Below are 14658 nucleotides of genomic sequence, written 5' to 3'. Positions count from 1 at the left end.
TTTTTTTTTTTTTTTTAAATGGAGATGGAGGTCTCTCTATGTTGCTCAGGCTGGTCTTGAACTCCTGGCCTCAAGTGGTCTTCCTGAGTTGGCTTCCCAGAGTGTCGGGATTACAGACGTGAGCTACCACACTCAGCTTCTTCTCATTTTCATTGTGTTTAAAAGTAGGCATGGAGAGTTTGACCATTTGGATGTTCAAAAGACTATTCATTATTTTGAGTTTTTGTGTACGTTTGCTTCCTTTTATAATTATTATTTTTTAACTGTTGCATTATGATTTAATTTTATTGCACAAAAATTTGAAATTGTAACTGCTTTTGTTTTCTTTTTCTTTTTCTTTTTTTTTTTGAGACGGAGTCTTACTCTGTCGCCCAGGCTGAATTGCAATGGCATGATCTCGGCTCACTGCAACCTCCCCCTGCCAAGGTTCAAGCAGTTCTCCTGCCTCAGCCTCCCGAGTAGCTGGGATTACAGGTGCCCACCACTATGCCCGGCTACTTTTTGTATTTTTAGTAGAGATGGGGTTTCACCATGTTGGCCAGGCTGATCTTGAACTCCTGACCTCATGATCTGTCTGCCTCAGCCTCCCAAAGTGCTGGGATTACAGGCGTGAGCCACCATACCTGGACACTTCTTTTGTTTTCTAAGAGGAAGGTTATGTATACCTCTGTATTCAATTCTGCATTGTTATATTTGCACCATATTGTGAACTTTACATTGTGATGGGTCAATTTACAACTTCCAGGTAACACTTTAAAATGCAATATGGAAACAGTTTTTTGAGGAAAGTTTTCATGCTAAAGACAAAAACCACTTTTTATGGGCAGCTTACTTTAGTACCAGGTTGCTGCTATACTTTAAAATGTCATTTTATTATTTTTAAGGATCAAGTTGCTGGTGAATGTACTATAGAAAAACAGGGCAGAATCCACCCAGATTTACAGCCACACAACTCTGGGTCTGAACCTTCTCTGTCTCGACAGCGACAGCAGAAGAAGAGAGAACAGACTGAGCACAGAGGGGAAAAGAGACAGGTTGGCAGAGATCTCTTTGCTGTAAGTCATTTTGCTTTGGTTTGGGAGGTGGACTTTGGGAAGCTCAGTTTCTATTTAGAGCAATTAACAGTTGCCAAAAGGCATGTAAGAAATGCAAGGAACATATACAGAAGGGTGACAATGGCAAGATGCTAAATACTAGTTTTCAAATATCAGTGAGTTGGAAGAGAGTAAGGATTTTATCTTCTCCAGCAAAGATGGACAGATCATTTTAAAAGTTAAAGGAATAGGCTAATGAGGGTAAACCTTTGACTCCATCTGTATTGTACTGATGAACAGTTTTTTCTTCAGCTTCTCCACAGAATCATGTTGACATCTCATTTCTTGAAATGACTTCAACAGGTATCCTCTCCATAAGCTTCTTAGATGATTGACTTTTGGCAGAGTCTTTTCCAAAAAATGCAATGTTTTGAAGGTTTTAAGGGCAAACCACTGACTCATACATAGGGAACCTGCTGATAGAGGAACATTGGAAGGGGCTATATATGAAACTGTTAATCTTCTTTTTTAATTATTTAAGTTCCAAGAGTCACCTCCTCGATTTTTGCCTTCTCATCCCATTGTTGGGAAAGTGGATATCACATCAATACAAAAAGAGGCTGAAAACCAATGTAGAGTGGTCACTGGGTCTGTGAGCAGTTCAAGGAGCAGTAAGATGTCATCATCAAAGGTTTGTGGGAACATATGTTGGATTTTTAAAAACCTTATAGTCAGGTGTGGCGGCTCATGCATGTAATCCCAGTACTTTGGGAGGCTGAAGTAAGAGGATCAATTGAGCCCAGGAGTTCAAGACTGGCCTGGGCAATATAGCGAAACCTTGTCTCTACAAAAAATTTAAAAATTAGCAAAATGTGTTGGCACGTGCCTATAGTCCCAGCTACTATGAGGCCGAGGTGGGAGGATGGCTTTAACCCAAAAGGCAGAGGTTAAGGTGAGCCGAGATCATGCCACTGTACTGAAGCCTGGGTGACAGAGTGAGAACCTGTCTCAAAGCAAAACCCCTCCAAAACCTTCTTATTGGTTGTAAAATCTTGTGTATATTATGAAGTTTTGTATTAAAACATCTTAGCTCTGCTTCTTGCCAAACACTGGAAGGGACAGATGGGACAGATGTGATCTCAGCAGAATCTTTTTTTTTTTTGAGATGGAGTCTCGCTCTGTTGCCCAGGCTGGAGTGCAGTGGCATGATCTTGGCTCACTGCAACCTCCACCTCCTAGGTTCAAGCAATTCTCCTGTCTCAGCCTCCCCAGTAGCTGGAACCATAGGTGCCAGCCACTACGCTTATCTAATTTTTGTATTTTATTAGAGATGGGGTTTCGCCATGTTGGCCAGGCTTGTCTCAAACTCCTGACCTCAGATGATCCACCTGCACCCAGCCTCCTAAAGTGCTAGGATTACAGGTGTTAGCCACCGCACCCAGCCTCAGTAGAATCTTTGATTGAAATGGACAGATTCTGTGGTTTCAGAGATGGTCACTTCCAGTGAATTAAAGAAACCAAGTAGGCTGGGCAAGATGGCTCACGCCTGATCCCAGCACTTTGGGAGGCCGAGGTGGGTGAATCACGAGGTCAGGAGATCGAGACCATCCTGGCTAACATGGTGAAACCCCGTCTCTACTAAAAATACAAAAATAAAATTAGCTGGGTGTGGTGGCGGGCGCCTGTAGTCCCAGCTACTTGGGAGGCTGAGGCAGGAGAATGGTGTGAACACGGGAGGCAGAGCTTGCAGTGAGCTGAGATCGGGCCACACTGCATTCCAGCCTGGGCTACAGAGCAAGACTCCGTCTCAAAAAAAAAAAAAAACAAACAGAAACCAAGTAGATTCTGAATATGGCAAATGTGAAAGTCCCCATTTGCCCTTCTAAAAATGAGCACCTCCCAGAAACAAGATCTGTGATCATTTCTCACTAGTAGCTATAACCCTGCTGTGGGCTGGTTTCCAGTGGACACTCCTGTAAGTCCAGTGCAAGACCTTCTTGCTGTGTCACCCAGGCTGAGGTAAGACCTTTTTCTTTTCTTTTTTTTTTTTTTTTTTTTTAGACGGAGTCTTGCTCTGTCACCCAGGCATCTTAGCTCACTGCAACCACCACCTCCCAGGTTCAAGCAATTCTCCTGCGTCAGCCTCCTGAGTAGCTGGGACTATAGGCATGCACCACCATGCTTGGCTAATTTTTGTATTTTTAGTAGAGGTGGGGTTTCACCATGTTGGTCGGTCTGGCCTCGAACTCCTGACCTCGTGATCTGCCTAGCTCAGCCTCCCAGAGTGTTGGGATTACAAGTGTGAGCCACCGCATCCAGCTGAGACCTTTTTCTTAATGCTGGATGATACATCATGGATTGTAGGTGTTATAAGAATAGCAAGTAGGAATGGAAGTGACTCTGTGACTTTCTTTTAAAGGATCGACCATTATCAGCCAGAGAGAGGAGGCGACTAAAGCAGTCACAGGAAGAAATGTCCACTTCAGGTAAAGTTGACTTCTTTTCTTCACCTAATTGGCAGTTAGAGGTATGGTCCGTGGACAGAAGCACTGGTTCTGACTATGAGAGGTTGAAACTTTCCAGCAGCAGTAAAACATGTAGGAAATTGATTTGGAAAAGATTTTGAAATTTCTTAGTCAAGCCTTTTAAAAAATCATCATAGGGTGTTGGATCTGGTTCAAATATCAGCGGAGGGGGATATTAAAGAAATAACAAGAGGGCTTTGAGTGGCAGTAACTCTTGGGAGGTTTCAGACCAGAAATCAAGTGAATGTTTAACTTTTTTCCATGTCCAGTGTCCACTGGCCAGTGAATTGCTGTCATCTTAGAACAAAGGGAGGTTGCTGGGGGTGTGGTGCTTCCCTAGGCTGAGGGCTATCATTCTTTTTATCATTTTTTAAAGATAGTACTAGCAGTTTCCATTTATTGAATGCTGACCATGTCTTAGGCATTATGGTAAACATATTAAGGATATTATCTCATTTCATATTTACAGTAACTGCCAAAATATGCATTATTATCACCATTTTGCAGCCGAGGAAACAGAGGCTCTGAGGAGTTAAGTAACTTGCCCAAGGTCACAGAACTGGTGGATCCAGAGCTAAGATTTCAACTGAAGTGTCAGACACCAGAGTAATGATAAATATGCTGTTTGAGTTACTTTTGGGCCAGCTCTTGCTGGGGTACGTTCAATACCAAATACAAAGCCCTCTTCAGTTGGGGCAGCCCACCACAAACAACTACTGGGGATATTTGCTTTTTCAGGCCCTTCAGTGAGGAAAGCTTCTCTGAGTGTAGCAGGGCAAGGAAAACCCCAGGAGGAAGATCAGCCCATGCCCGCCCGACGGCTCTCCTCTGACTGCAGTGTCACTCAGGTGCATTACGTACTCCTAAGAGAGAAGAAGGTGGACAGTCTACTTCTGGCAGGCCTAATGCAGTAAACCTTTTAAATGTCAGCTCCATTTATTTTTGGGACAGGGCCAGCTTATTACATCTTTTCACTCTTGATAAAGAAAGGAACTGGTAAATAATAATCAAAAGGATTATGTTTGACCCATTAAGGAAATAAATTTTTCAGGTACTCTTATAAACAATTGATAGCCTAATTGAAGATATTTCTTAGGTTGGTCTTTAAAACAGGACTTCCTGGCCTGATGCAGTGGCTCGCGCTTATAATACTAGCACTTTGGGAAGCCAAGGTGAGAAGATTGCTTTAGCCCAGGAGCTTGAGATCAATCTGGGCAACATAGTTGGACCCTGTGTCTAAGAAAAAAAAAAAATTAACCTGGCAAGGTGGCGCACACTTATAGTCCCAGCAACTCAGGGGACTGAGGTGGAAGGATCACTTGAGCCCAAGAGGTCAAGGCTACAGTGAGTTGTGTTCATACCACTGTGCTTTAGCCTGGGTGACAGAGCAAGACCCTGCCTCAAAAATATAAATAAATAAGTAAACAGAACTTTCTAAGGACTTGCAGTAGGCAACACTTTGCTCAGTCTGCTGTGATACCAGCATACCCATGTGTGTTGCCAGATTTGAGTCTCACTTGCTAATCATTCCTCAATTTCTTATTTGTGTCAATGTAGTTTACCTTCTTGCCTGTAGATGATGTAGGGACACCATCTTTTGGCTAAATGGGTAATTGCTAGGTTTGTAACCCATGTTCACCTCTCTGTATAATACTCTGGGAATTCTTCCTGCTCTTTGAAAGTAATGGATGTATTATTTCTTTATATCATTTAGTTATTTCACTAATAGAGGCTGCCTTCCATATCCCAGAGTTGTAAGGTTTATGTGTATTATTAGGCAATCCTTTAAAGCACTTTAACAGTCTCACATTAAGAGCAAGCTGAAGCTGGGCATGGTGGCTTGTGGCTGTTATCCCAGCTACTTGGGAGGCCAAGGAAGGAGGATTGCTTGAGCCCAGGAGTTTGTGGCCAGCGTGGGCAACATAGTGACACCCCTGTATCCAAAAAAAAAAAACAAAAACAAAAAAACAGGCAAGCTGAGGTTGCCTAGGTAATTTAAAATGCCAACATTCCTATAGAGCAAGCCCTCTGCTTAGGAGTTGATACACCAGAACTAGCCATCCGCTCTCCTCTGGAAATTTCTTGACAGCTGAGACTCTTGTAAAACTTCACCTTGGCCAGGCGCAGTGGCTCATGCCTGTAATCTCAGCACTTTGGGAGGCTGAGGTGGGCGGATCATGAGGTCAGGAGTTCAAGACCACCCTGGCCAACATGGTGAGACCCCGTCTCTACTAAAAATATAAAAATTAGCTGGGTGTTGTGGCACGTGCCTGTAATCCCAGCTACTTGGGAGGCTGAGGCAGGAAAATCGCTTGAACCAGAGAGTCAGAAGTTGCTGTGAGCCGAAATCGTGCCACTGCACTCCAGCCTGGTGACAGAGCAAGACTCTGTCTCAAAAAAAAACCCAAAAAACAAAACAAATAAACAAAAACAAAAACAAACAAAACTTCACCTGATGTTCTTCAGTTATTCTTGTGAACTTTATGAGTGAACTGGGATATCATATGGGTAAAATCAGTTTTTGGTGGTTTTTTTGGCCACAAATCATATGGGAACAATTTTTGTATTTGTTAGATTCTCCTGCTATATTGCACCTAGGAACATATTGTGTCTAGTTGTTGCCTCTAAGACTGGTTCAAGTATCACATTCTGGTTGTGTTGTCATGTAGAATTTTATGTCTTCCAAACATTTAATAGGAAAGGAAACTGATTCATTGTCTGTCTGAGGATGAGTTAAGTTCTTCAACAAGTTCAACTGATAAGTCAGATGGGGATTGCAGGGAAGGGTAAGTTCTTGTTTTTCTGTCTCCCTTTATAAACTATTTCTGTTTTAATGAATATTAAATGTACATTTTCAGTAGTATTCAGATCTCTAGTATTGCCACTGATAAAATTATAAATGGTTTGTGGCATATGCTGGAGCTAAAAATGTCTCTTCTTTTTTTTTTTGAGACAGAGTTTCACTCTTGTTGCCCAGGCTGGAGTGCAGTGGCATGACCTCAGCTCACTGCAACCTCTGCCTCCTGGGTTCAAGCGATTCTTCTGCGTCAGCCTCCCTAGTAGCTGGGATTACAGGCATGTGCCACCACGTCTGGCTAATTTTGTATTTTTAGTAGAAACAGGGTTTCTCCATGTTGGTCAGGCTGGTCTTGACTTCTGACCTTGTGATCCACCCGCCTCGGCCTCCCAAAGTGCTGGGATTACAGGTGTGAGCCACCACGCCTGGCCTGGCCATTATTTCTTCACTTTTTTTTTTTTTTTTGACTTCTTTCTGCCATCTTAGGGATTCCATTACATGTATATTAGACTCCTTAAATTTGTGCCACAGCTCACTGATGCTCTGTTTATTTTTATGTTTTTAAAAAATACTTTATTTTTTATTTTTATTTTTATTTTGAGACAGAGTCTCACTCTGTCGTCCAGACTGGAGTGCAGTGGCATGATTTCGGTTCACTACAACCTCTGCCTCCCGGGTTCAAGTGATTCTCCTGTATCAGCCCCCCCCCACCCCCCTGAGTAGCTGGGATTACAGGCACGTGCCACCACATGTGCCCGGCTACATTTTTGTATTTTTAGTAGAGACTGGGTTTCACCATATTGGCCAGGCTGGTATTGAACTCCTGACCTCAGGTGATCCACCTGCCTTGGCCTCCCAGAATGCTGGTATTACAGGCATGAGCCGCTGCACCTGGCCTATTTTTACTTTTTTTCTGTTTCACATTTCATAGATTCTATTGCTATGTCTTTGAGTTCATTAATCTTTTCTTCTGCAATGTCTAATCTGTTAATCCTATTCCATGTATTTAATATATTGTATCTTTCATTTCTAGAAATTTGATTTGGGTCTTTTTAAAATATCTTTGTGTCTCCTTAACATGTTCATGTTTTCTTCTACCTTGGCCATATGGAATATATTTATACTACCCATTTTAATGTCCTCATTTATTCTATCGGTTGTGTCATTTTTGGATATGTTTCTCTTAACTGATTTCTGTCTCTTCACAAATGCATGATATTTTCCTGCTTCTTTACACATCTGGTTATTTTTGATGGGATGCTAGATACTGAATTTTACCTCATTGGAAGCTGGTATTTTGTGTTTAACTGTTCTTGAGCTTTGTACTTGAGTGTGGTTAAGTTACTTTGAAACACGTAGAATTTTTACACAGAATCTGGGGCTGTTTCTTTTAGACTGTCTCCAAGGTTCCTCTGTCACTTTCTAGTGACAGTGGTTGTTCTGAACTCTCCTTTCTGTAGGCCAGAAAGATTGTGAGTTCTCTTGTACTTTGATCTGCCCATGGCCTGCCCTCAGGCTAAAAGGTGTTGACTGTTCTCCGAGATCTGCCTGCAGATTTTGTTTATTCTGCATTGCCTTTACATTGTTGAGTTTTGTATTTTGTCTAGAGTTTGTAGTTGTTATTTGTGGAAGTGTCAGGTCAGTCTGTAGGAGCTTACTTGGACATTTCAAAGCAGAACTCCCTAAAGGTTTTGCATGTAATTTTTTAACGAAAAATTCTCATGAAGTCAATTAAATAACAGAGGGATACTTTTTTCCCCCAGGAAAGGTCAGACAAATGAAATTAATGCCTTGGTACAATTGATGACTCAGACTCTGAAACTGGATTCTAAAGAGAGCTGTGAAGATGTCCTGGTAGCAAACCCAGTGTCAGAATTCAAACTTCATCGGAAATATCGGGACACACTGATACTTCATGGGAAGGTTGCAGAAGAGGCAGAGGAAATCCATTTTAAAGAGCTACCTTCAGGTGATCAGCTTATTATTATTTTTTGTTTTTTAGATGGAGTCTCACTCTGTCACCCAGGCTGGAGTGCAGTAGCATGATCTTGGCTCACTGCAACCTCCACTTCCTGGGTTCAAGAGATTCTCCTGCTTCAGCCTCCTGAGTAGCTGGGACTACAGGCAGGCACCACCATGCCCGGCTAATTTTTGTATTTTTGGTAGAAACGGGGTTTCACCATGTTGGCCAGGCTGGTCTTGAACTCCTGACTTCAGGTGATCCTCCCACCTTGGCCTCCGAAAGTGCTGGGATTACAGGTGTAAGCCACCACGCCTGGCCCAATTTATTCTTTTACAGCAAACTGGAGAGCATGTGTTTATTGGAGAAATATGTCACAACAAGGAACTAATGCCTATAAATTTTTTGTGTGTTTTTAAAATTATTTCATTTGCATATCTCCGTAAAAGGTATATCCTGTGTTATGCAACAGAGGTATTCCTGAAAAGTTACATGAAAATTGATTTTTAAAAATAAATAAATAGATAAATGTTTGTGGTTTTTCATGTGACTTTTCTTCAAGTTAGACAGTTGTGGTGTTTTTAAGGTTTAAGAGATGGTAGCGAAGCTTAAGTTCATATGTAAATTTTAAGTCATTAAACCAAACTCTTGTCATAGGGAAAAAAGAATGTTAGTATGTCAAGATTTTTTTAGAAACAGGCCTGCTGGGTGCGGTGGCTCATGCCTGTACTTTGGGAGGCTGAGGAGGGCAGATTGCTTGAGTCCAGGAGTTTGAGACCAGCCTGGGCAACATGATGAAAACTTGTGTCTACAAAAAATACAAAAATTAGCCGGGCATAGTGGTCCATGCCTGTAGTCCCAGCTACTCAGGAGGCTGAGGTGAGAAGATTTCTTGAACCCAGGAGGCTGAGGCTGCAGTGAGCCATGAGCATGCCACTGCACTCCAGCCTGAGCGACAGAGCAAGACCCTATCTCAAAAAATCAAATGAAATTAAATAAAAATAAAATAATAAAATAAAAATTTAAAAAAAGGCCTGGTGTGGTATAATCATGCCTGTAGTCTTGCTGCTTTGGGAGACCGAGGTGAGAGGATTGCTTGAGGCCAGGAGTTCAAGACCAACCAGGACAACGTAGACCCCATCACTACAAAAAATTTAAGAATTAGTTGCAGGTGGTAGCGCATTCCTGTAGTTCTGGCTGCTTGGGAAGCTGAGGCAGGATGATTGCTTGAGCTCAGAAGTTAGAGGTTATATAGTGAGCTATGGTCACACAGCACTACATCCCCATGACAGCACAAGACCCTGTCACTTAAAAAAAAAAATAGGCCAGGCGCAGTGGCTCACGCCTGCAATCCCAGCACTTTGGGAGGCCGAGGCGGGCAGATCACGAGGTCAGGAGATCGAGACCATCTTGGCTAACACAGTGAAACCCCATCTTTACTAAAAATACAAAAAATTAGCCAGGCGTGGTGGCGGTCTCCTGTAGTCCCAATTACTGGGGAGACTGAGACAGGAGAATGGCATGAACCCAGGGGGTGGAGCTTGCAGTGAGCCGAGATCGTGCCACTGCACTCCAGCCTGGGCAACAGAGCGAGACTCAGTTTCAAAAATAAAAATAAAATAAAATGCAAAATTTTTAAAAACTGCGGTGTTCTTGCTATAGTGGTAAAAAGTGTTTATTTTTCCCTTTGTCTTTGTTATTGCCTTTTAGCTATCATGCCAGGTTCTGAAAAGATCAGGAGACTAGTTGAAGTCTTGAGAGCTGATGTAATTCATGGCCTGGGAGTTCAGCTTTTAGAGCAGGTGTATGATCTTTTGGAGGAGGAGGACGAATTTGAGAGAGAGGTGAGTGTCTCATTAGCTGTGTCAAGCTGCTTATGTTATAGAATTTTTTAAACAACCTTTTGAAATATAAATTACACATAACAATTCACTCATCTAAAGTGTACAATTCAGTGGTTTTTACCGTGTTTACAACATTGTACAATAATTACCACAATAGATATTAGAATATTTTCATTACCCCCCAAGAAACCCTGTACCTCTGTACCTGTTAGCAGTCACTCCCCATGGTCCCCATTGCCAAATCTGAAGTCATGAAGATTTATTTTTATATTTTCTTCTAAGAATTTTTTAGTTTTAGCCCTTTTAGGTCTTTGGACACTTTTTTTTTTTTTAAGGAAAATTTAAACTTTAGGTTGGGCGTGGTGACTCACGCCTGTAATCACAACACTTTTGGAAGCTGAGGTAGAGGGATCACCTGAGGTCAGGAGTTCCAGACTAGCATGGCCAATGTGGTGAATGGTGACAGCCCATCTCTACTAAAAATACAAAAATTAGCTGGGTGTGGTGGCACGTGCCTGTAATCCCAGAAGCAGGGGAGGCTGAGGCAGGAGAATTGCTTGAACTCAGGAGGTGGAGGTTGCAGTGAGCTGAGATTACGCTACTGTACTCTGGCCTGGGTGACAGAGCGAGACTCTGTCTCAAAAAAAAAATAAAATAAACTGTATCACCGATTACTAAAACATGAGTACTATGTACATTCTGAATCAAAGAGCTACAAATTATAGTGCCAGCAGTTAAATGTGAATCATACTCAAGAATTTCTATATTGGTAGTTTTTTTTAATGAAGTTTCATTTGATTCTGATAAAGACTACTGTATGCCTGATAACCTAGTGAGAATCCATGAGTTTGGTAGTTCACACCATTTTAGAAAGCATGTAATAGTAACATTCAAATAAAGCATTATAGAAAGTTTTATAAAGAATGAAGTGCTGGTTGGGCAGGGATGGGTGGGACAAAAAAAAGAAAAGAATGAAGTGTTTACTATAATTCTTTTTTTTTTTGAGACTGAGTCTCGCTCTGTTGCCCAGGCTGCAGTGCAGTGGCACAATCTCGGCTAACTGCAAGCTCCACCTCCCAGGTTCACGCCATTCTGCTGCCTCAGCCTCCTGAGTAGCTGGGACTACAGATGCCTGCCACCATGTCTGGCTAATTTTTTGTATTTTTAGTAGAGACAGGGTTTCACTATGTTAGCCAGGATGGTCTCGATCTCCTGACCTCGTGATCCGCCTGCCTCAGCCTCCCAAAGTGCTGGGATTACAGGCGTGAGCCACCGCGCCCGGCCTGCTATAATTCTTTTCAATCTTGAAAAATGGATGGATTTTTAAAATATCAGAAGACAAGGAAAATGAATTCCGCCCCCTCCCCCCCCCAAAATATATATAAGAACCACTTACTGGCACTTGTATTTTAAGTACCCGGAAAAAAACGGGACAGATTTTTAAAGGCAATTAATAACAGCTATTACTGTTGTAACCAAGGGAGTTACAGAGAAATGCCACACTTTGAGACAAATTAAGACGTCCTTTATTAGCCAGCAACTGAGAGGCAGCTGACGCTCAAAATTCTCTTGGCCCCGAGGAAGGGGCTGGTTTTGTTTTTATACCGTAGTCTAAATAGAGGAGTGGGGGGAATTTAGCTGAAGCAATTTTTACAGAAGCAGAACTGGCAAAAAGTTAAAAAATTAATTGGTTACAAATGCAGTTACAAAAAAAAAAAAAAGCAGTTCCAGGTGCGGGGGCTTAAACTATCACAAAGAGATAAATGCAGAGGTTTTGGGTGCCATCCACCGCGCGCGTCCCCAGGAGCTGCTGGTGCAGCTTGCCTCAATATCTTATCAGTAGGTGCATTCCTGGACGTGCTTTGAGTCGGTTTACACTAGTTATGCACTTAAGGGAGGGAGGTAAAGGGGGCTGCAAGTGAAGAAACTAAAATGGAGTCTGTCTGGCTGTCTCTCTTCTAGGAGATAGTCATTCAGGTTAAAACAGGGTAGGGTATCACATTCCCCACTCATGTTTTGGGGAATCAAATCATTGATTCTTCAGTTATAGCAAGGGGGTTATACTGGGTTCTGAGATACATAAGTTTGACAGAAGCTATGCGCTGCTTTACAAAGTTCAGGAACCAATTTTATATACAAGTCCTGAAGATTAAACTTAACAAGAGGAGGAGAAGGTGTCCTGCCAATCCAGTAATTAAAGTAGTTAGCCATGGATTTCAGTTGAACATGCTTTGATACCAGGGGGTGTTACTTTCTCGTTCTTGTTGGCGTCTATCTAGATTTTCTTGAACTCTTTGGAGGGTATCTTTTATGACTCCAGACTGACTGGCATAGAAACAGCAACTGTATCCTAGGGCTGCACATCATCCTCCTTGGGAGAGAAATAGTAGATCTAAGCCTCAGTGGTTTTGAAGAACTACTTCAGTTAGAGAGTTTACTTGGGTATGTGGCATATTTATGGCTGACTGGAGATTGCTTAAATCAGCATCTACTTGCTGAGACAGGGACATTAGTCTAGTTTCTCCCTGAACCAGAGCAGCCGTGCCAATGGCTGCTGACCCAGCTATGCTAAGGCCGGCCAGGAGGGGTACTAGGAGCGGGGCAGCTCGGCGAAACCTGGAATGCAATTCAGGGGGAGGAATAAGAAGTTGCCCTTCTGGCCCGCTATACACATAGACCTGGGGGAGTAGATGAACCAACACACACAGGAGAGGTCCGGGTTCAGTCCCGTTGATGCAGCGAGTAAGGCCTGAAATACAAGCCAATCAGGTATTGTTAGGTGCCTGGTAGGAAACTGAGGCATTTAAGGAAGTATGTAGAGATTGATTACAGGTGACCTGAAGGGAGAAGCAGATAAGTTATAGCCATTGCTAATTAGGAGGCGTTCCCTGACACGTCTCCTAGTGTAAGGGCATGGAGTCATGTATGACAAGAAATAGAGTTAACCTTGAACATGGCCTCTACTCCTAAACCAACATAATATGGGGGTTTTGCTTTCAGGTACAACCAACAATCTCGGGCTAGTTTAGGCTGGGTGAGATTAAGGAGGTGATGCACCCCATCCAGAATGGACATCAGGCTGGGTTGTCTTTGCAGTTGAGGTTTAGGAACCAGGAATGGTGGTGGAACAGTTAGTTCGACCCTGTCTGGGTGTTTTTGGAACATAGGGTCACCTAAATCAGTTAGAGGTCCGATTGGCTTAGGAGGGCTTCATGGGACCAGGACCTTTTTCTGAATGGTGAACATAGTTCCAACATGAAATCCTGAGATATAAAGCCGTAATCCCCATGACATGCCATAATACCAATGAGCTGAATTAGGGTTACGGACAGTTGTAGTAAGAGGGTCGCAATTTCTTATAGTACAAGGTCTAGGACGGGAAGTGTGAGTTATAGAGAGGGTTGAGGACCGGGTTGATCCTCCAGAGTAAGTGGCCAGGGTTACCCATGACCAGTGAGGGCAGAAAAACTAAAAGGAATCTCGACAACTAGAGTCAGGGTGATTTCCAGGACAGAGGTAAAAATCAACGCTCTGGAGTCCTTTTTCTGCACCTTTAGAGCTCCCATATCCAGTCCGGCTTCCTGTATGTGCGAATCCTGCAGCCAGGTCAACGTTTCTTGCTCCCATGACCGGCAGATTGCATTGCTCTTCGTGGGTACAGGCAGGCTCTGGGAACAAAGCACATAAATCGACTGCAAAAGAGACTTCTTTGGAGGTTCCTGCCTTCCAAGTAGTGTTTGCACACACATGTCCTGTCGTGAAAGAAGGAGAAAAGAGTAGGGTGGAGCAGAGGGCATGATAGGTGGAAACAAACAAAAGAGGTAAATAAAAATAAATAATTTGATGGCTTCACGCAACTTAGACACAGTTTTTTTTGTTTTTGTTTTTGTTTTTTGAGACGGAGTCTTGCTCTGTCGTCCAGGCTGGAGTGCAGTAGTACAATCTTGGCTCACTGCAACTCCACCTCCCAGGTTCAAGAGATTCTCCTGCCTCAGCCTGCTGAGTAGCTGGAATTATAGTTGCCCGCCACCATGCCTGGCTAATTTTTTTGTATTTTTAGTAGAGACAGGGTTTCACCGTTAGCCAGGATGGCCTCAATGTCCTGACCTTGTGATCCGTCCACCTCGGCCTCCCAAAGTGCTGGGATTACAGGTGTGAGCCACTGCGCCCGGCCAAGACGCAGTTTTAAGGGGCCTGGCTCAGGCTTGGGGATCCATGTTTCTTGCTGGGTCTTGCTGGCCTTTTTGATGCAAGAGTGATAAATCCAAGCAGGAATACCGTCCACCTTTAGAGCTGTCGGCATGGTGAGGATGACAGTATGAGGTCCTTTCCAGGCAGGAATGAGTCCTTCTTTCTGGAACTTTTTAACGTACACCAGGTCACCCGGCTGGAAAGAGTGGCAGGGCCCTGTCCGGTCAGGAACTGGATTTGGGTGTGCTCCCCAGACAACCAGCTGGATGATGTCTCGTACCTATTGGAGAGACTGCAGGTACTGTAA

At 43.1% G+C, this 14658-nt stretch overlaps 1 protein-coding gene across 1 annotated transcript in view; it reads left to right on the top strand.

Moving 5' to 3' along the window:
- NEK4 (NIMA-related kinase 4) overlaps window positions 1–10248 on the top strand; it is a 43304-nt gene extending 33056 nt beyond the window's left edge. The window contains exons 8-14 of the mRNA XM_011958230.1: window positions 885–1055; window positions 1576–1725; window positions 3454–3520; window positions 4298–4407; window positions 6257–6345; window positions 8120–8325; window positions 10027–10248. Coding sequence (XP_011813620.1) covers window positions 885–1055; window positions 1576–1725; window positions 3454–3520; window positions 4298–4407; window positions 6257–6345; window positions 8120–8325; window positions 10027–10211 — 978 coding nt within the window. The 3' untranslated portion in view covers window positions 10212–10248. The remainder of the gene's footprint in view (window positions 1–884; window positions 1056–1575; window positions 1726–3453; window positions 3521–4297; window positions 4408–6256; window positions 6346–8119; window positions 8326–10026) is intronic.
- The last annotated feature ends 4410 nt before the right edge of the window (window positions 10249–14658 follow it).

The sequence above is a fragment of the Colobus angolensis genome, unplaced genomic scaffold (genome assembly GCF_000951035.1).
Source record: "Colobus angolensis palliatus isolate OR3802 unplaced genomic scaffold, Cang.pa_1.0 Scaffold462, whole genome shotgun sequence".
Classification (NCBI taxonomy): domain Eukaryota; kingdom Metazoa; phylum Chordata; class Mammalia; order Primates; family Cercopithecidae; genus Colobus; species Colobus angolensis.
Note: the sequence above shows the minus strand (reverse complement) of the source record. Positions and strands in the feature narration are given on the sequence as shown.